The 23,406-nt window shown below is 39.9% G+C and overlaps 1 protein-coding gene across 3 annotated transcripts in view; it reads right to left on the bottom strand.

Moving 5' to 3' along the window:
* The window catches only part of Magi3 (membrane associated guanylate kinase, WW and PDZ domain containing 3), a 224,258-nt gene extending 201,362 nt beyond the window's left edge, over window positions 1-22,896 (bottom strand). For all 3 annotated transcript variants that reach the window (XM_052730272.1, XM_052730273.1, XM_052730274.1), the window contains exon 1: window positions 22,473-22,896. In XM_052730272.1, coding sequence (XP_052586232.1) covers window positions 22,473-22,794 — 322 coding nt within the window. In that variant the 5' untranslated portion in view covers window positions 22,795-22,896. The remainder of the gene's footprint in view (window positions 1-22,472) is intronic.
* Between the last annotated feature and the right edge of the window lie 510 nt (window positions 22,897-23,406).

Here is a 23,406-nt window from a genome sequence, read left to right on the forward strand (position 1 = left end):
AAATTACATATGATAATTTTATATTTTATACAACTAATAAATATTCAGTTTATGGGCAGCTTCTTAGATATATCCTATCTTACTCTTTATTGATCTTTGTTCTCAAAGTACAAGTAATATGCTCTAATTAACCTAAAATCATTCATTTTATATTTGTTATATTTTTTAAAGAGATTTTTAAACATCAGCTCATATGGCTGGTGGACAACTCAGTAAAGTGCTTGCCTTGGAAAAAAACAAGTACCAAAACCCACATAAAAATGCCGGTGTGGTGGCATGCACTTGTAATCCTAGTGTTAGGGAGGCAGAAACAGGAAGATTTCTAGGGCTTGGCAACTAACCAATCTAACCTAACTGGTAAGTTACAGGCCAGTGAGAGACCCTGTCTCAAAGAAGGTAAACAGAATTGAGGATGACACCTAAGGTTGTCTTTCAGTCTACACACACATGCACACGTATATACATACACTTGCACACATACACAAGTATTTAAACACACACATACACACACACACACACACACACACACACACACACACACACACAGAGAAGATGGAAATCTAGCTCAGTTGGTAGAGCACTTGTCTAGCTTGCATGAGGCCCTGTGTTCAACTCCCAGCATCATGTAAACTGATACATACCTGTAATCCCAACATTCAAGATGTGGGAATAAGAAGATTAGATATGTATGGCTAGGAACTAAAATCTAGTCATTTTTCTTTCTCCCACAAAATCTGGGAGAGTGACCTGAAGAACACAAAACAAAACAAATAAAACCACAGATCCCTTTTTTATTCATCTATATTCTCCTATCTTCCAACAATGTGCAAAACTATAGAACTGCCTTTCAGTTTTAAATGTATTTACTGATTAAGATAAATTGAATTTTACTCAACATTGGTAACAGATCAAGTCTATCATCAAAATCTACTGGGTAGAATCTAAACTGTTAGGCTATATACAATTAATCAGAATTAATAAATAGTACAGTATTATTTGCACACCCTGAAATTGAAAAGTATAGAAATGAAAGTTTTAATATGTTAATCTTAGAATAATCTCTGAAGGAAGCAATTTTGGGACTGGATTTTGAAGTAGTATAACAAAGTGGCCATATTATGTACTAATGAGAAAGGGCATTTGGGAAGATAAGAGTTGAGAAAGTTGTCAAAAGTTATTAAATGTTAGAACATGGCAAGGAAAAACAATGTTCTATTAGATTAATTTCCTAAAATTCAAATTCTTACAAACCAATTTAAGTGTGTATTTTATAAGAAAGTATGAACTATCAACAGAAGGAAATTAGATTTTAAACAAAACATGCTTCATATTTTTGTGCCAACTTCACGAAGTATTAATTTCCAGGTTTAATATTGACAACCAATAACCTACTTAGTATAAACTCTATCAGACAGAAATTAAAGTGGCATATTTCTTTTTTTTTTTTTTTTTTTTTTTTTTTTTTTGGTTTTTCGAGACAGGGTTTCTCTGTGTAGCTTTGCGCCTTTCCTGGGACTCACTTGGTAGTCCAGGCTGGCCTCGAACTCACAGAGATCCGCCTGGCTCTGCCTCCCGAGTGCTGGGATTAAAGGCGTGCGCCACCACCGCCCGGCTTAAAGTGGCATATTTCTACACCTTAGAAAGTAAGATGTTCATGCAAAACAAATGAAAAGTCTGTTTGCCCTTTACACTTCTGGAGATGATTCAAGTCTGCAGACTTTGTTATATACAATGTATTACTGTTTTTAATCACCAAGGCTAAAGTTTTCCCAAGATTAAAAAAATTTCTTCTTTTTTTTTTTGACTAATTTGATCTTTAGCATTTATTATATGTTTAAGCAAACAAACAGCAAAAGATGAAGAGGAATTTTAAATTTTGAAAAAGAAGTTAAGGCTGAATTCATTGAAAGTACTGAATTTAAACTATTCCCTGTTATAGCTTTGGACCTGGTATAAGGCTTGGTATACAGTAGGCATGCAAAGAAATTTGCTAATGCAAAGGTCTTGCAAAGAGAATTAATGCTGAGAAGAATTCCAAGCCACTTTCCTGAACCAAACAACCAAAAATTTCTAAATTCTGCATTATAAAGTACTTTTCCACAAGTCCTAAGTACCAGGCTAACTTTGTAATCCAACTAAATACAACAGGAGTTAATACATCTTTTGTATTTTTGTCTTTGAAACTTGAACCCAAGAGATTTTAGCCATAACACAGTTGGTATGAAAATGTGTTCTGTTTCTAAAACTCACTTTTATTCTTTGTTGGTGGTGTTGTATTTTTGCTTGTTTATTTTTATTTTTGTTTGTTTGTTTTTGTGTTGTTGTTACTGTTTTGTTTTTGGTTGTTTTTTTTTTTTTTTTGAGACAGCATTTCACATACCCTATCCTGACCTCAAACTCCCTATGTAGCCAAGGCTAACCTTGAACTGCCTCCACCTCCCAAGTGCTAGGATTACAGGCATGTGCCACAGCACCCAGCTTTCATGTCTATTCTTAATTTTAAAATATAATCAAATTAGAGTTATATATTAATGATAAGCTACATGCTTATCCTAGATCTACCAATAGCTACTAGCTACAAGAACTTGAGCACATTTTCCTACAAACCTTAGATTTTGCACCTGCAAAATTGGAGGTGAGGTAGGGTAGGGAAAACATAGAAGCTTTCCTTTGGGAAAGGAATTGATGATGGCAATTTACCTTGAAATGCATGAAAAATAAAATAGACTAATGGATGAATAAAGGGATGTATTATACATAATACAGAAAAAAAAAGCTAAATGCTGGATGTGTACATCTGCCTCCCTCCCTTCTTCCCTCCCTCCCTTCCTCTCCCCACCACACACACACACACACACACACACACACACACACACACCACACACACACCGCACAGGGGCGTGGGGGAAAAATTCAACTTTGATCATTCTACCCAACCTCCAGTCTTTTCTATTCCTCAAAATGGCAACACCACCCACTCAGTTGCCCAGAGCAAAAAAGTAAACATCATCCTGAACTTAAATCCTCTCCTTTCCTTACCTGCAGTCACGGAGTCCTATCATTTCCTCTTTAAAACATGTATTTTAATCTATCCATCACCATTTCGCAGACACTACTCTTAATAAAAACCCAATCTATCATTAATTTTCTTCTAACCCAAAAGGTCTTTCTTCCCTCTTGCCCTACTTTGAAACCTCAGTGGCCTTTTGAGGTATGCCCCCAACACTCGTTCTCCAAGTCTGTATTTTCAGTAACTTTAAGAATAAACAAAATCCAGTCTGGAGTTTGGTGCCTATGCTATGGTAAAGCACTTACCTAACCAGTCACTAAAGAGGGAGAGAAGGAGGGATAAGGGGAAGGCAGGAGGGGAGTAAGAGAGAAAGATTACAAGGGAAGAGAGAGGGAAGGAAAAAGAAAGAGGAAGGGAGAAAGAAAGGGGAAACGGAAACTCCAAATCCCTTCCTGTGGTTTACAGACCTCCACAGACACCTGTCTCTTTCTTCAGTCTCCAAGCCTTCACCTCATTTCCTAGGTGCCAGCCACACTGGTCTTTCTGTTCCTTTAATATATTAGATTTTTATAGTGAAGAGTTTATAATTATAATTCCCTCTGCCTAGAAACGTTCACATGGCAGACTCCCTTGAGTTATTCCAACTCACAGTTTATACAAACACTTAGGAAGGCCCTCCCTAACTACCTAACTGAAACAAATGCCACATGAACAGTGCAAACGAAATTTTCACATACACTCCAACATTTTAATACTGGATTAATAAGCAGATCTGACAATTTTCACTCAGTAAGAAATTATCCTTGGAGATTCTTTTCAAAGACCCATTTCTAATCACTTCTCTTTTTTAAAGGTGACTTTTTAAAAGGAAGGATTTATGAAATAGTCTAGTCTGATCCACTAAAACAAGGGTACCAAATAAAAATAAAATACTGCCTTGAAACTTGGCTTCCAGAATATTTTCCGATCCAAAACTAAAATATAAATGTGTATGTATTTTCACGTATGCATATCTCAGCCAAGACCAATATAACAAAGAAGACAAGACCTCAACCTGAGGTTTCTACCTGACCCCAGAGACTGACAATTCACAGTGGTAAGGAGCACTTCAATAGATTGGTGAGAGCCACACAAAGTCAGGTTTGTCTCTGGAAAGCAGAGACGCGTGGGAGAAACAATCTGAGTAAAGAGAAAACAAAGCTGGAGAGATGAGCAGAGAGAACAGGCAGCTGATCAAAGACAGCAGGGAGGTTCAGGCTGTGAGCTGCAGACAGAGAGTCAGATCCATGGTCTGCACTGTAAGAGTCCTTAAAGGCACAGGCTGGAGGTACGACAGTGTTCTACAATGCCCAGCACTCCCCAGCTCTCCAAGCTGTGAAGCTTTGGGGATGTGTACAGAAAGAAAAAGGAATTCTATGTGCAAAGAGCTACAATCACTTCATAATGCTTATGATCAAAAATAAAATCACAAAACTTAAAAAATTTAAGTAGTATCTCTTAAGAGTTTGATCTCATTCTAGTTTAAATGTATGGGGCCTATGGCCATACTACCCTGAAGGCATCTGATCTGACGTGATCTCCAAAACTACAAGCTGTGGGTCACATACTAATACTTAAAAGTCACAAATGCCTCTCTCTGGAAGTTATTTACAGGATCAGATTTCTCCCTTACTTCTTCAGCATCTTTAACTTTATCTGTATTCCAAAAAATCTGAAGCCAAATTTATACTGCCTCTTCATGAGAAAGCATATAATCATAAATAAACAAAACAAAATTCCAAACTGTTTCATGAAAATTGGTAACACAGAAATTCACAATTTCATATAATCCCAAGAACAGAAAGTCAAATATAGCTGAATCACTGAGAGAACTCTAGAATGATTCTAGAATGATTCCAACCTTGAGAAAAGGAGTATGTGGCAGGTCCTTCTCCTCGGTGTTCAGCTATTAATAATACTCAGTTCTACACACAAACACCCAGTCACAGGCATCAAGAAGTCACAGCAATGACTAGATGTTACATTTCACTTCAAGTAGTGAAGGTGGCAACAGTAGTGGCTGTGTGATCTCCTTGATTGTAGTTACAGTGGTATCTTCTTGCCACTGTGCTCACAGGCAACCTCTCACTGGCTATTTACCCGACTGTGGCAGAAGTGATCGTAGTTACAGTGGTATCTTCTAGACACCATGTTCACAGGCAACCAACCTCTCACTGGCTATTTACCTGACTGTGGCAGAAGTGGCAGCTCTCATGGTGGGTCACAAGGTTTCCTGGAAGTCAATTCTCAGAGGCCCAGCTTTAAGTTCAGCCCTCTGTTCTTTCAAAGATTCTCGCATGACTAATAATTCCCTATATTATATCTTTGTTTCCTGCACTGGTACCTGGCAGGCATTACAAAGGAGTAAGTAACACGTTAGCTGTAGGAAGATTTTCTTTCACATACAAACAGCCATTCAAGCTCTCATCATTCCCATTGATAATACCTGATGAATATTCTTCCCAGAAATGCCACCTCAACTCCTTACCTTCAGCTTTGCCTCACACACGTAAATTCTCTGTTCTCATATACAGCCAGCTCTCCATGGTCTGAGCCATGTGCCAGTCCTGCACCCACTGGGAGCACAATCAGTTATATCAATATCCGTTATAGACAAGCAAGCTTAAGCCAAAAGTGCCCCTGATGGTCCACCTCTCACTCTCTGAAAATTCCCAGCCAGAAAACTTACTTTCCCTAACTGTATGTCCTGTTTACCCAGAAGCAAATAGTACAAGTGTGACCAAGCGGGCAAGAAATAGCATTAGGAGTCTACATAACACACAGCAGCAACTGGAAGGAATTTGACTAAGAGCACTGTGAACAATTTCTTGACAAGAGAAATATTTTCTCAACGCTAAAACAACTGAAAACAAAAAACAAAACAAAACAAAACAAAAAACCTCCTTGGATACTCATTTGTTACATCAGCTAAAAATTTTATATGATTGTTTAAATCTTAACCATAAGCTATAGTGGTATGTCAGGCCAAAAATGCCCTGAAAACTTATGGCATACAAAAATTTAAATTATTTCATGTGCTCCAACTTCTGGGTTACCACTGTGTCTAACCACACAAATGAATGCAGACAGCCTCAACAAACTGGTCTAGCACATAACACTTCATTCCAAAAGAATACAGACTCCTTGAGGAATCTCAAGTTTTCATCAAATTTGTGTCTGAATTCTTATACCAGAAGCCAAAACAATAAAAGGAATGAGACGAGCTGGGTTCTAGTCCACACTCTGTCACTGTTAAGCTTCACCTTCTTTATCTCTGTACTCAGGGTACTGACTGGATGACATAGCTCCTTCCAGTTAAAGATGACCTTTAAGTCCAAACAGAAAACCTAACAGCACAAAGAACAGGAGGCAGGGACACCACAGGCTGCTTCGAGCTTCCTCTTCAAAGGGTGATCTTAGTGTACAGTGCTTGGGGCCTGCAGGAGAGGTCTGCTCGAATACAATGAGTTCTTCTTCTATCTAGATTGGATACGTTTTACTAAGCAAAATATACTTTGAGAAGAGTCTGCATACTTATAAAAGACCATTAATTTCAAAACATTCAATCCTATGTTCATTATAACATTTTTCTAGGCTATCAGTCTCAGGATGAGTTTGCTAACAAACACCTACATAGTAAATTTTACAGCAAGGGAATAGGAAATATAGGAAAGTACTAGTTCCAGTATCAAGTATACAGATGTCTCAAGTAGGTTCTCTAAAAGTATCCAGGTTTTCAATATAACTGCTGAAACCATTCACTTATAAGTGTAACAATAATTTAATTGAATTTTCTATTTGATTAATAATCCTTATGAATAACTCTTCAGTTTAGCCAAACAAGTTAAACTGTACTACCACAAACTTTGTTTAGAAACAAAATCAAACAATGAACCTTTTATTTCAGTATTTGCTCAATGTTTTACTACATTTAACACCCACTCAATTCAAAATGTAGGGAAAAGCAGCTTTATTCAGACATAATGAACTAATACTCTACCCAGTAAATGAAAAATGAAGGCTTAATGATGCTCCTATTCAACTGTGAGAACTCTAATGTGTTAATCTCTCTGAACCTCAGTTTCTTTGTGTATAAAGGGAGATGCAGTTCCTAATTTCTTTACAGGAAGGTATGAATGCCGCCATTTATGTCCTTATAAACCATATCAGATAGGACAACTAGTAAGCCACAACAACGTCTCAGAGCAGAAGAGTCATATTAGATTTGCAGCACAGTAGTTGGAACATGAGGATGCCACCAAAAGGAAGTTGAGTATCAATTTTACTTATCAGTACTACATCATAAGATAGCTCTGGTTAGCCGGGCGGTGGTGGCGCACGCCTTTAATCCCAGCACTCGGGAGGCAGAGCCAGGCGGATCTCTGTGAGTTCGAGGCCAGCCTGGGCTACCAAGTGAGTTCCAGGAAAAGGCGCAAAGCTACACAGAGGAACCCTGTCTCGAAAAACCAAAAAAAAAAAAAAAAAAGATAGCTCTGGTTAGCTCTAACTCTATTCAAAAGAAATTAAATTTTTTATTAGTTGTATTCCATCCTAAATCAAATATTTAAATTAGTGAATAGAAACATTAGCTAAAATAATAAAATTTTGACAAAATATTCTACCCAAAATTATTGAAATGGGATAAGATACAGTTCTGTAAACAGAGGTAAGAAAGAATGAATTATTGAAACATATTCTATACCTCAATTAATCAATGAGTGAAATTAATATTAAAGAACTCTAGTCATTCAGGCATCTGCAATAGAAGCAGCAATTTTCCAAATATGGCCAAAAGACATGCCTAGAGAGTATAAACTAATCTGAAAAAACATAAGTCTCTGTTTTGACTCTTACCAGTAAATCATACCCAGCCCAAAGATGTTTCATTGTTTTTGTTAGGACTTTCAGTGGGGAGAGGGATGGTAGGGAATGTTTGGGAATTTTCTTTTCACCCCTCCCCACCACCCAGAAATTTTGTTTTTGAGTCAAGGTCTCACTCATCCCAGGTTGGCCTAGAATTTGCTACAGAGCCAACACTGACCTTAAGCTCCTGTTCCTCCTGCCTACGTCTCAACCAAGTACTAGGATTGCAGACTTGCCACCACACCCAACTGAAGATGTTCATTTGTATATACATACAATCACTGTATATGTATATTCACCAATAATCTCTGAACATTTAATGTCTATTAAAGATCTAGCTACCAGATGACACTGCGCAAACCCCTCTGTGAATAAAGATTAATATTTAAATTATTGTTTTTAGCCAGGTGTGGTGGTGCAGACCTGTAATTTTATCACTCAAGAGACATAATTGCAAACAAAAAGATCATGAGTACAAGGCTGCCTGGGATAAACAGTAATATCTGTCTCAAAAGTAAAATCACTTTGTAACATAAAAGCTGAAAACATTAATTCTGTAATTAGAATATAAAACAGTATAAAATTAAAATAATTTTTAAAAACAGTGTAAAGTGAGCACCTGTCCCTCTCTTAGGCTCTCCATTCTTTCTTGAATCTCCAATTGCCCAGTAGAGGCAGAGGAAAAAGTAAATTTAACAAAAAAGATCACATTTTATTCTGCAATGTCTGCCAAATTGCTTTTTATAAAAAGGTACCACCACATTATATATTACTTTAACTAGTGTTTCTAAGTTATGAGTTAGTAGGTTCACCTATGTATAACTTATATGAGATCATACTTAAAAGGTAAAATTAGGGAACTATCTTAGAGTTGCTATTGTTATGACCAAAAGCAACTTGGGGAAGAAAAGGTTTATTGGGCTTACACTTCCACATCACTGTTCATCACTGAAGGAAGTCGGGACAGGAACTCAAACAGAGCAGGTACCTGGAGGCAGGAGCTGATGCAGAGGCCATGGAGGGGTGTGGCTTACTGGCTTGCTCCCCATGGCTTGCTCAGCCTGCTTTCTTAGAACCAGGACCACCAGGAATGGCATCACCGAGAATGGGCTAGGCCCTCCCCATCAATCACTAATTAAGAAAATATCCTATAGCTAGATCTTAGAAAGGCATTTTCTCAATTGAGGTTCCCTCCTTTCAGATAACTGTAGTTTTTGTCAAACTGATATAAAATTAGCCAGTACAGGAACCTTTAGAAATAATGCCAATAATGATACTGTTTCAATTTATGTCTAAAAAGACCATTGCTTTAAAAGCAAAACACCGAGAAGCAATTAATTTAGAATTTAATTTTCAAAGTGGATAATAATATTAAGTTTTAAAACTTCATTTCTGAACTAGATTAACAATCATTTTCTCACTACCAAAGTTATTAAATGATCCTCCAAAGTATTCCATCTACTTTAGAACAAGAAGCACTGATTTGGAGAGTCTCGTTTGATATTGTGTGGCTTTTGCTTTTATTTTTGCTTTTGAGTGAGAACACTTACAAGCAGTATGTCTTGGTCAAACATATCCAAGTATCAGCACCTCAATTTTCTAAGCAACTGAATGTTTTTAAAAATTTTTTTTTATTTCAGGAAGCCAGGTGCAGTTAGAGGCTAACCTAGTCTGCATAGTGAGTTCGAGGCCAGCCAGGGCTAAATGGGGAAATACTGTCTCAAAAGAGAGCTGGGGATCTGGAGAGATTGCTCCGTGGTTAAGAACACCAGCTACTCTCCCAGAGGACCCAAATCCAGTTCCCAGCACCCACATAGCAGTTCAAAACTTTCTATAATTTCAGTCCTAGGGGATCTGACACCCTCTTCTGGCCTCTTTTGACACCAGGCATGCAGCATGGTGCACAGAAAAACATACAGGCAAAATACTCATACATATAAAAATAACTTTTCTATAATTTGTTTTTATTTTATATGCATTGGTGTTTTTGCCTCCATGTGTGTCTGTGTGAGGGTGCTGGGTCCCCTGGAACTGGGGTTACAGATAGCTGAAAGCTGCCATGTGGGTGCTAGGAATTGAACCCAGGTCCTCTGGAAGAGCAGCCAGTGCTCCTAACCGTTGAACTGTCCCTCCAGCCAAAAAGAACTTTTTAATTATTGCGTGTGTGTGTGTGTGTGTGTGTGTGTGTGTGTGTGTGTGTGTGTGTGTGTACAGCTACATGTTTGTAGCTGTCAGAGGACAATTTAAGGGGGAGCTGGTTCTTTCTACCATTTGGGTACCAGGGATCAAATTCACAGGCTTTTGGGAAGCACTTTCACCAGCTGAGATATCTTGCCAGCCAAACATCTAAATTTTATATAAAAGCAGTTTTCAGATTTAAAAACATCGAATGCAAAAACACTTGAGCAAATTGTTTCATAAAATCAGTCTCAGCTTTGCTCTACAGAATCTATGTAGTTTTTGTTTGTTTGCTTGTTACTTAAATTAGTTGTATATCAACTAGGTCCAGCTGTTGGCTTAAAAGTAGCAGATATTAAATATTTTAAATGAGGCCACATCCCATGTTGTCTGCTTAGCATCCCTTCCTTTGAGGAACTCCCTCCTCCCTCCCATTCTTGAAGTTCTGCTTTAGTGATATTGTGCTATCTATACCTAGCTGCAAGAATGGACATGTTATCCCAGCCTGTCCAATCACTGTACATCACTAGCCTCTCTTTACAGCAATAGCTCAAAAAGATGAGCACAGAGTATATCAAAGTCCCTCCATGGTTTGTTATTGGACTCCATAAGAAAAAATAAGAAGCTTTAATGACCCTTATTTCTTTTTTTATTAAGAAAATTTTTTTCATTCATTTTACACACCCAATCCAAGATCTCCCTCTTCCCTCCTCCCACCCCCTCAGCCTCCTCTCTAACCCACTCCCCACTCTCCCCCACAAGAAGGCAAGGCCTCCCATGGGAAGGCACATCTAGTAGAGGCAAGTCCAAGCCCTTCCCCCTGCCTCAAGGCTTCAAGAGCTGTCCCACCATAGGTAGTGGGCTCCACAAAGTCACCTCATGCAGAAGGATTCTGATTCTACCACCAGGGGGCCCCCCAAGGAGATCAAGCTACACAATTGTCTCTCCATGCAGAGGGCCTAGTCCAGTCCCATGCAGGCTTCACAGCCATTGATCCAACTTTCATGAATTCCCACTAGTTTGGTTTGGTCATCTCTACAGGTTTCCCCATCATGATCCTGATGCACTTGCTCATAGAATCCCTCCTCTCTCTCTCTCTCCTACTGGATTCCTGGAGCTCTGCCTGGTGTTTGGCTGTAGATCTCTGCATCTGCTTCCATCAGTTACTGGAGAAAAGTTCAATGATGACAATTAGGGTATTCACCAATCTGATCACTGAGACAAGCCAGTTCTGTTCAGGCATCCTCCCCACTATTTCTAGTAGTCTAAGCTGGGATCATCCTTGGGGATTCCTGGCAAATTCCCTAGCACCAGGTTTCTCTCTCTCCCCAAGAGAGCTCCCTCCATCAGGGTATCTCACTCATTGATGGTCAAGCTGGAACAAGGATGGAGTGGGAAAGCAATGGCTCTTATTTCTAAAGGGTTCGAAGCATCCTTTCCTGTCTGTCTTGCTACAGAATTCTCAAAATTGGCATGTGCATTAAGTTTTGTTTTTGTTGATGTTTTTTTTAATGCTTCCTGCTGAGATCTAAGCCATTTATCACAAGTTTCCTGTGCATAATTAGTTTGGATGATTAGATCCAAACAGCAATATTTCTCTAGGACTACTCTATTCAAGCACAGTTTTAAAAGTATTTTAACAAAAGAAAAAAATAAAGCTATTCTATTTAAGTTCAGAAAATAAAGTATTTGCTATTAAAAATTTGTTTTCTTCCCTTAGTGTATTTTCAATTCATAAAACTATTTTATTAAATATCATCATGTACAGTAAAATTCAATTTTTATAGTCACATGTATAGCCAGCCCCTCACAATCTTTCTAGAAGAAAAATAATTATATGTTTAAAACTCTCTGCAAAAAACACAGCAATAACAAAGAGGGTAAGACACCAGAACTGTTAAGTAGATCAGTTACTATGCATATTGCAAATCCAAGACATTAAGAAGGTATCTTAATTAGGGTTCTACTGTTTTGACAAAACCCCAAGCAACTTGGGGAGGGACGGGATTATCTCAGTTTATAGTTCCATAGCACAGTTCATCACTGAGGAAAGTCAGGACAGGAACCTGGAGCCGGAACTGATGCCGCGGTGATGGGGGAGTGCTACTTCCTGGCTTGCTCCTCCCGGCTAGCTCAGTTTGCTTTCCTATACTGCCCAGGACCACCAGCCCAGGGGTGGCACTGCCCTCGGTGAGTTGGGCCCTCTCACATCTATCTTCAATCAAGAAAATGCACCACAGGCTTTCCCACTCGCCAATCTGGTGAGGCATTTTCTCAATTGAGGTTACCTCTTCCCAAGTGACTCCAACTTTTGTCAAGTAGACATAAAACTTCCCAGCACAGAAAGGATATTCTAAACAGAACAGACTCTAATAATTAATTTAAGGCAAAATTTCTAATTCCTTCCTATTCTGTGATAAAGCAAAACAAAAAACGTTCCAACTAAATTATAGCAGGAAAATTTAACTCATTTTTTTTCTTTTGATGACCCAATGAATTTCATTAGGGTTGCTTATAGAAACATGGATGAGAGACTGTTTACAAGAGCACGGGCATGAAGAATGTCTCTGCCTTACTTAGCAACCATTAGGTTTGTATATATCCTCAGGACGGGGTAAGGCCTCCAGAGCTCCTCCCTGTCCACAATCAGATGCAGTCAAGCTCAATCGTGTGCAGATCTTGTACAGATAATCACAGATGCTGATATGAGTTCAAGGGTACAATGCTATGCAATAACCAGAAGTTAGCATTCTATACCAAGCCCCCACTTTCTCTGGCTCTTCCATTCTCTCTTCCTCGTCTTACACTATGTTCTCTGAGCCTTGGAAGGGGTGATGCATATAAACATATATGTATGCACATATGTCCCATATATGGCTGCACAGTCAATCATCACATGTTATCACTGTGAACAGTTCTGAGTCTCTGCGGTCATCATTGTCCATAGCAAAAAGAAGCTTGCTGTGGGATGTTCTGTATGGCAAATGTGTTGCTGATTAGTCATTAAATAAAACACTGATTGGCCATTGGCTAGGCAGGAAGTGTAGGCGGGACAAGGAGGAGAATAAAGCTGGGAAGTGGAAGGCTGAGTCAGAGAGACACTGCCAGCCGCCACGATGAGAAACAGCATGTGAAGATGCCGGTAAGCCACGAGCCATGTGGCAAGGTATAGAATTATGGAAATGGATTAATTTAAGCTGTAAGAACAGTTAGCAAGAAGCCTGCCACGGCCATACAGTTTGAAACCAATATAAGTCTCTGTGTTTACTTGGTCGGGTTTGAGAGGCTGTGGGACTGGCAGGTGAGAGAGATTTGTTCTGACTGTGGGCCAGGCAGGAAAACTTAAGCTACAAATGGCGTCCAACGTGGTGGCAAGAGTTTCCACCTAAAAACTGAGAAAAAAGATTCTAAAACGGAGCTAAAAACAGTTCCTAATTGTCTCTCTCAAATGAGCGGCAGCTGCTGGTTTGAGCTACTGGTGGGTTCCTTGCATGCGAGCTCAACCTGCCATATGGCGGGAGTGGGGCCTTTGCAAGTGGCACTTTGAGCTGCGTGGTGGATTTAGCCTTTGCTGGTGCAGAGCAAAAGGGGAGGTTTCTGGACTACACGCTCTTTGGATAAAAGCATAGACCCACATAGCTCTCAGAGCTGGTGGTAAACGTAGCCATGTTGGGAAGCTGAGGTGGGCGGAGCCAGCAGCCACAGCTGCTGCAGTTTAAAGCAACAGATTCACAATAAGACAGATTCAGATGTAATAGTTTACAGTGTGTGTAAAATATACGTAGGCTTGAAAGAGACAAAAAAGGTGATATATAAAGTTATATAAACAAATACATAGTTTTAAAAATAAAGTTTTTAAAGAGACAGTAATATTAATATAAAAAATAAGCCATGTAAAGATGAGTATTACACAGAGACTCTGGATTGTGTTGTCTTTGGGACTTTTAACTGCAGAAAAACATTTGATTGTAAAAGCTGTTGAGTTATGTCAAAATGTATACTTTAAAGGTACCTTGACTTCAAAATTTGGATATAAGGATATGTTGCTTTGGAAAAGAGTCTCTTTTGTTTCCACAGAAAGCCAGAGGCTATGGATTTGTTCAAGATTAAGATACATCAGGTTTGACCAGCCAAGACCCCCTGAAAGGTCTCCTATGACACCATGGCCCAGATGATCCAACATCCAGAATGGTTTCAAGGCAACTGGCTCAGACGATACAGCCTCATGGACTATTCCATAATCCTAAAATTTTCTTTGTTTCCCCATAAGATACAGCGTCCCCCTCCAGCAGGAAGTAGTAAGAGAAGCTACGCCCAAATTCCCAAATTATATGTAATTTTACTTTGTTAAGGTTAAAACCTTCCTTTTTGAAAAAAAAAGGGGGGGGGAAGTGCTGTGGGATGTTCTGTATGGCAAATGTGTTGCTGATTAGTCATTAAATAAAACACTGATTGGCCATTGGCTACAGAAGCTTCTCTGAACAAAACTGGTAGTAACATTAACTATGTAACCCTTTACATTTCTGAATCTCTAAACAATATCTCTAATACATGCTAATAAAACAAAGCAACTAAATATATTAACACAGACTGCCCTTTTTCAGGTGCCTAGATTATGTCACAACTGAAATTTACAGTCTGCAAAATGCAGTCTATATTCTCTTGGCCATGTTAGAATGACTGCAATGGCAGGGGGCTTGCTCCTCAGAATCACAGTGCTACAGCCACTAGCTGCATAAAATTACTGGGATAATAGAGAAATAAAGATATTAATGATGCCACTTGTCACTAGAAGCCAAATTGCTGTGACTCAGTCAAGGGTAAGATGGAGTCTGTTTCCAGTTCCCTTCTCAATACACTAGCAAACTGTGTTTGCCCATAAAACTTGTTGGACTTCCAAAGCAAACCAAATAAGCGTATATACCCATAAACCATCAGTACTAATGGTAATATTTCAAGTACATTATGGGCAAATTAAGAATACTCGTGGTACTATATTATGAGTTGAATGAGACTAAACTAAAGACAGAAATACCATTAAACACCTCAACAGCATTATTACTAGGAGAAAATACATTTTAAGTTAGAATTGAGAGAACATTATCATGAATAATTCACAATACAATTATCTCTATATTTAAACAATTAATATATATAATTTCCCCTCTATTTTCCAATTATCACATAATACTATTTAGTACTATTTGTGCATTTGTACTAAGTGGTTTTTATACCTTTTTCTTGAGACAGGGTTTCAGTATGTAGCCCTGGCTGTCCTGGAACTCACTCTGTAGACCAGGCTAGCCTCATACTCAGATTTGCCTTACTCTGCCTCCCAAGTGCTGGGATTAAAGGCATGTACTACTACCACCCAGCTTAAGTAAAATGTTTTTAACATATACACATATAAAAACTATTGCAATGAAACACCCTATAGATATTTACAAAGTGAACCTTCTTGCCCTGTGTTTTTCTCCTCATCTTATCTACTACTAAAATGTCATTCTTCAACTAATCCAAAATCTATCTACCTTTCAAAACCAAGATAAATTCAGATTTTTTTCCAAATTCCTTCCCCAACCAGCTAAGTCAGAAAATAAGGACAAGTGACCAGGACTCTATTAAAACAAAAACTAATGAAACCTTCTCTTACTTCATATAGGCATCCAAAGTTTCACTATTGATATCACATGACAATAATTTCTTAAAATTTTATTTTGCAAGCAAATCACTTAATGTGGTGTTCAACTAAAACACAGCAGCAATTCCAACATGGGTGGTATGGGAGACTCATTCTAAAAGTGGTACAAAACAGCAGTTGGTGAGCAGCTTAAGTACTTTTAAAAAGACACTTTTATTGATTTGATTTCCCCTCCCCCTTTTTGGTGTATTAAGGAACCAAAAATCCTTACTAAGATATCCTCATTCTCTTTTTTCCTCTCTCCCTTCCCTCCCTCTCCTTTTCATTGAGATAGGGTCTTACTATGTAAATCAGGCTGGCTTTGAAATCTCAATGCTCCCACCTCAGACTATCAAGGAACTAAACTCAAAGGTGCCCACTACGACATCTAGCTCAAAGTAACTTTTTAAAACAGAGTTTAGTTTTCACCAAAATTCATATTAAATCTTACCTGAGGAGTTTTAAATAGTAAGGAAAAAGATGAAATAATTAAAAACCTTTCCTACAAGAATCCTTTTCCAGTGAATCACTCGGCTCTTATGATTTTGTGTGCTTCTTAAAGATACCATTTCTGACTCATTTGCAAGGCCAGTGCTAGCTGCGTGGGGACATCATTAGGTGTCTGAGGAGGGAGCATGTTCAGTAAGCCAATTTTTCACTTTCTCTTTATACTCTAAAAGAAGCAGCATTCCATGGAAAACTTTCAGAATAATATTGATTTTTTTTCAGGGTAGGAAGAATAGTGAGCGGGTTTGCCTTTCCTCCCCACACACAAGTCTCCAAAGCACTACTCCACACTGCACAGCATCTCACCACCCTCAGTAACAATCTTGCATTCAGACTGTCCACCTTTCCCTATAAAAATACAGTATTTGAAGAAATATATTTCTCAATATTTCAGGATACATTTTGAAAAAGTTGGGGACTGGAGAGATGGCTCAGCAGCTAAGAACTGCTCTTCCAGAGGTCCTGAGTTCTATTCCCAGCAACCACATGATGACTCACAACCATCTATAGTGGGATCAGATGCCCTCTTCTGGCATAGAGGTGTACATGCAGATAGAGCACTCACATACATAAAATAAATAAATCTTTAAAAAAAAAAAAAAGAAAGAAAGAAAAAGTTAATTCAGGGTAACACAGTTGTAGTCTTTAATACCAAAACTTATCTTTTGCTAAATCACAAAGGGCAAGAAATTCACTTTAAATCAGTAGAGTTTGATAAAGAATATAAGAGTGGTTCAAAAATGAAATTATTGAAGCCGGGTGGTGGTAGTGGTGCACACCTTTAATCTCAGCACTTGAGAGGCAGAGGCAGGCAGATCTGAGTTCAAGGCCAGCCTGGTCTACAGAATGAATTCCAGGACAACCAGGGATACACAGAGAAACCATGTCTCAAAAAACCAAAAGAGAAGGAAAGAAAAAATAAAGTTATTGGGTGTAGTGGCACACGTTTTTCATCCAAGCTCTCAGGAGTTGGGACAGGAGGACTGCCCACAAATTCAAGGCCAGCCAGCAATGCACATCGAGAAAAAGCCTGTCAAGAAAAGAAAGAAAATGGAAGAGGAAGAGGAAAAAAGAAGAAGCGGAAGGGAAGAGACTATTTTCCTATAACGCAGTCCAAAGACACAAAAAACTGAGTACCCACAAAATTTCAAAAAGGACTTGGGGGGAATCATAGATTAAAGACACTATATGACATTATTCACCTGAAGATTAGGCATTAACTTTATAAATCAGATACTGAAACAAATTTAGATATGTTTACCATGAATTTCAATAAATTAGAGAACAAACTTTTAGGAATGATTAAAATATCATTAACAAGTGGTTTTATAAAGTATTATCCACATCAGAGGAAAAATAACAAATATTTCCAGAAACACAGTGTTGTATTGCTGTGTTCCATGAAATTCAGTTTTAGCACTGACTTGTAAAAAACAAAAAAAAGTAATCTGAAAATTGAAAGCATCAAATATTAAAGTTGTGTTTGTAACATGACAGCAAGAAATTAAAGGTTTTCTAAAAGGCATCAACCTAGGAAAGACTATCTAGTTAAGTTAAGAAGAAAGTTAAGGGGAATGTGTTGGATAGTTTTATGTCAACTTGGCACAAGATATAGTCATTTGAAGGGAGAGAACCTCTATTGAGAAAACAGCTCCATAAAATCAGGCTGTAGGCATGCCTGTAGGCATTTTCTTGATTGGTGATTGATTGGGGGGAGGCCATCCCATTATGGGTGGTACTATCCCTGGGATGTTGTTCCTGGGTTTTATAAGAAAGCAGGCTGAGCAAGCCATGAGAGCAAGCCAGTAAGCAGCACTCCTCCATGGCCTCTGCATCAGTTCCTGCCTCCAGGTTCCTGCCCTGGTTGAGTTCCTATCCTCACTTTCTTCAATGATTAATCAGGTGATATGGAAGTGTAAGCCAAATAAACCCTATCCTTCCCAAGTTGCTTTTGGCCATGGTGTTACATCACAGCAATGATAAGCCTAAGACAGGAAACATCAATCAGTAAGGCAACCAGAATGATAAACTAGAAAAGTAATCAAATTAAATACATGAGAGATATTTGGATATAGTAATCCTACAAAGTAATATCGAAACAAGTTTTTAAGTATAAAGATGTTAACAGTGTAGGAAGAGTCAGCACACCAGTTGTTGCTGCAGCATACATTTCCTAGTTAATCAAAGGAATCCTGAACCTGAATCACTAAACGAAGACCTTTTGGAGGGGCGGGGACCGGCTACCAAAAATCCTAAAAAGCAAGAATGTTTCAAATGAAGGTTTATCAAATTTTGATACAATTGTCTAGAACAAAAGGGCTGCCTCACCAATCTCTAGTTTCTGTTGGCTAATAAAGATATTGAATATTTGGTGGTATTACTAACCTAGGAGGCTAGCAGTTAAGTCTCATTTCTTTTGCTCGTCTCTTGTTTGGATATTAAACCACTTAAGGCAAATTCAGTGATGTTCCAACTTACCCACTACACTAAAACTAACAAAAATATCCAAGAGTTGAGAAGTAAAACAGAGTTTTTATTATTTGCATTATCATACACATTCCTTACTTTACAGCATCTAGTAAAGCTTCTTCACTAAAGGGGAATGTATTTCTAGGCGTGAGTTCATTTTAACAAAATTCCTTTAGACACTATAGTCCCTTAGTCGGTAGTGAGCATTTTTACCTGCATTTAATTAACATGCTACAAACTGTTTCAAATTAGTTGTTAAACACACAGCTAACTACATTAAACACAACGTTCCCTGTGAATTTCATCCCTAGACACAGTAGTAGAGTTAACGTAGTCTGATGCACTATGTGCATAATAAAGCAGCACACAATGATTTCACATACTTTTAGACTATAATGCAATACTTAATCTTTAACTGTAATAAAATCATGTAACGTACAACTGATGAATATTTATAAGTGCACTAATAAGCAAATACTTGTTTTCTAAAACTCTACACATTCACAGTTGAGGGAATTTTAAAACAAAATTAACTAATTATCATAGTAATCCAAATAAAACTTGTTTAAGAATATACTCTGATGTAAAATTACAGGCACCTGTGCTAGAGACAGGACTATACCATAAAAAAGTTTCACCAGTGGTCTAAAGTTCAGAAGTTCAAATTCAAATAACTTTTCTCTTGTAAAAAACAGTAACAAAACAAAAACAAAAGCACAGATCACAATTAAGAAACTGGTAACTAATTGGGCCAAGCAACAAATGGGACTAAAGATTAACCTATAAATGTTGAAGTATTGATTGCTAAGTACTATATTAGCACTAAAACACGAACCCTAACTCAGAATGATACAGATTTTAAAGAGCTATCTATTTTCAATTACTCATTAAAAAGTATAACAAATGAAAATAAATACAACTCTAAATCAAAAGTGAAGAAAATCTGAAAGAAGATATACTTTAAGTCCCTGTGTTAACAGCATTGGCAGGGCTCCCTGAGCATCTATCTCCAGGATGAAAAGGGGGCTGAAGTAAGGAAGTAGGGTTGCTGCAGTCAGGTCTACAGCCCAGCTCATCCTCCTGCCACAAACTGTCAGAAGACAGTATGAGACCATTCCTCATTAACATGACATCTTACAGAAATGGCCACATTTTTTTTGTACTCTTTCACTGTGTTAGCTTCTAAATGACTGTCAAGAATGCAGTTGAATGAAGAGTTACCAGTCAAGAGCGCTATATCTACTGTATAACGCTTTAAATTAAAATTGTGCCTCTTTCACAAAGTTTAAGTAAAATGGGAGTGGGGGCAGTGCGAGTTTCTTTTTTGGACACCTTATACTGTATTTTCATGCTTTTCTAAACAAATCACAACCATACAGAATCCAGACTCCTCTTGAGATATACTTGTGCTGTTCTTAACCAAATCCAAAGTTCTACAAATAACCTCTTCAAGTTCTCAATTTCTAGGACTTAAAGATTGTGTTTAACCTACAAAACCCTTGGTATTTTATTATAAATGCTGCTTTTAAGCAAAGCCATTTAAGAAAGTCATTTAATATACTACCTAACAAATATTTTTCATCATAATTGGCTTAGAACAGTTTCAAATCCCAGATGACACAAAAATAGTGGTATCCACTACAAATTATCAATGCTGAGCACATTTTAAAAAGCAAGCACAAAATTCAGAATTGTTATTAAGATGTGTTGCAGCCATTAATAGCAGTTATTCCCTTTATTTGGGCTAAATATTTAAAGTAGAACAGGGTCATTGGTTGCCAAGAAGGCAAAATTTTATTAATACAAAAATTCTGACTATATTCTGGGGCACAGAAGACTTGATCAATATAGTTAACTAACACTACTGTATAACACTCTAAACCCTGAAATATTTTCTCCAATTTAATGTGAAAGTTGAAAAGTGTATAACATGTAAACCAGAATATTAAGGAGTCATACTCTCTGGTCTTTTAAAAGAATCACAGTGGGACTATACCAACTTCCTCAACAACCTATCAACTTTATGGCTCTTTTTAAAACAGTTATTCTCTCAGTAATGCCCCAAGTGATCAAAACAAAACAGAGCAATGATGCACATGTTCTCATCATTTGCTGGCTCATGGGGTTTTATCTAAGTCAGTGGTTCTCAATCTTCTTAATGCTGTGGCCCTTTAATACAGTCCCTCATGTTGTGGTGACACCCCCCCAACCATAAAACTACTTTGTTTCTACTTCATAACTATAATCTTTCTACTGTTACAAATCATAATGTAAATACCTAATATGCAGGATAGCTTATATTCAGACACCCCAAGGGGTCTCAACCTATAGGTTGAGAACCACTGATCTAAGTGGCTAGTAAATGTTTTCTGTATAATCTTTTCAGTGTTACAAACAGTAACCAACAGGCCAAATTACAGTCCCAAAAGTCTTCCCTCCACCCTTCACATATGGTTGTAGAAGAGTTAAGAATCTTACAATCCTCAAAAACATAAAGAAAAGGTTGTTTACAGTTACAAAGTTCTAAAAATTAACAGTAAGAAAAACTCACAAAAACACAAATCTTAAAATGGCTATGATAGAGAGTAAAGAACCTTCATTTAAGATAGTAAGACTGTGTTACCCACAATACACATCTACTGCCCCAAACCATCAGTTGCAATTAGCTCAAGGACTTCTAAAGAGATATTCCTAAAGTGAGCTGAAGAAGAGGAAGAGGGAGAGAGCATATTAAATTTTCTCTAGAAATTTCTAGCGTTTTGTAGTGAAAGGGAAAATCCAAAATCTAGTCCAGGCAGCCCCGTATGTTCAAATTCACCCTACGTTCAGGAGAAACAATTTGATTTCTAATAACAATAATTAATCATAATTATCTTGCCTATAACCATCTCAGAAGCCAGAACCACATTTTACCAATACCGAAAGGACCAACAATGTTCTCACTTACAAATTCGTAAGAAAACTTACTACATACTACCAGACCAGACTGTACGCAGTCTGATCAATGCTTTCCAACTAGCGAGCATGCCATAAGCGTAGCGTGCTTTGCAGCACATTTTACGAGCATCAAAGACACCAGAGCAACAAGGGTTCTTTTTTTACCCAACGCTTCAACAAATTCTGTAGATTCGAAAGCTTTACAAAAGCATTTGCTAGGCTGGGCACCTAGGTCTTCCTTCCAAACCCAGACTACACAACAGCTCCACTGCCACATACCTCATCGGTACCCAGACACCTGAGCCACTTAGACCCACAGAGTTGGATTGTCAGCTCCCAGACGTCTGCGGTTGTGCACGACGCACCGGGCCAGCTGAGCCCTCCCGGGAGCTTTCGGTGCTAACCTCTGCACTCGATCCAGCGACGAGTCTCCATAGTAAAGCCCTTTCTCCCCGTTACAAGACGCAGAACCGTTCCAAAGAAAAGACTACCATGCTAGGACCTTTTCCACTAAGGGGAGCAAAAAGGGATGGCCTTCTCTAGGCAAAAAAAAAATACAAATAGAAACTCTTGTCTGCAGGGGGGGCGAGGGGGAGGAGACCGAGCTGGATTAGGAAAGCCAGCTCCTAGATGCAATTCCCTGACAGCCTACACAGCTGTCGGTTCAATCCGAGCTCAGTTTTACCAGCCGCAAAATGGGAAACCCCGGCGCCGCCTCCTCCCCCTCCCCCTCCCCCTCCCCAGGGAGTCCGGACCAGGAGGACCCGGGTCCCCAAGCCGACAGCGCACCTGGCTTCACGGTCTTCAGACGGATGGGCTCGCGGAAGTGGCGGATGACAGCCAGGGTGTCCCGGTTGGTGAGCCCACTGACCGGCGTCCCGTTCACCTCCAGCAGCACATCGCCCGGACTGGGCGCCTTGCCCGAGACCACGCAGCAGGTGCCTCCGCCGCCACCAGGCTCGTCGCGGAGCCGCCCCAGGTAGGGGAACTCGCCGCGCTCGGCGCCGCCGCGGATCTCCGCGCCCAAGTCGCCCGGGGGCCCGGCCCAGGACACCGCACACTCTTGCACCTTGCTGAGCCAGTGCTTCTTCTTCTTCAACGTCTTCGACATCCCGACCTCCGCTGCACCATGGGGAGCCCCCGCGCGGGCGGCCGCGGTGCCGCTCCGGGCCCCGCGCACAGCCCGGCCCGAGGGGCCCCGCCGCGGACCCCCTGCCTCAGCCCGCCGGCCGCGCGCCGCCGCGGGCCGCCCCTCACGCGGGGCCGCCGAGCAGAGCCGAAGGGAGCGCGCGCCCCGCGGGCGGCGCCGGCGGGGTCTCTCCGGGCGGGGTCAGCGCCGACGGCCGGGGCTCGGCGCCCGCGCGGCGGGAAAGGCTGAGGCAAAGGGGCGGGAGCGGAGGGAGCAGCTGGAACGCGGAGCTCCGTCCGGGACGCGCGCGCAGAGCTCGGTCGCCCGCTCGAGCGCGGCCGCTGCGGAGCGGGAGCGACGAGACCAACGCCTGCCCCAGCTGCCAGGAAACTGGCGCTTTCAAACCCGCCGCAACCTCCTCCCCGCTTGGCCCCTCCCCCGCCCGCGCCGGCCCGGCCCCGCCCCCTCCCGCAGCGCAGCGCCCGGCGCGCTGTCGTCACCAGCCCGGCTCTGAAGGACGCGCCCAGCTCTCGACTCGGCACGGTGGATTGGGTTCCGGCAGGCTGGGGGCGGGACCTCAGCGGGTATGCTGAT

Source organism: Peromyscus californicus, unplaced genomic scaffold, assembly GCF_007827085.1.
Source record: "Peromyscus californicus insignis strain IS unplaced genomic scaffold, ASM782708v3 Scaffold_9__1_contigs__length_137607984, whole genome shotgun sequence".
NCBI lineage: Eukaryota > Metazoa > Chordata > Mammalia > Rodentia > Cricetidae > Peromyscus > Peromyscus californicus.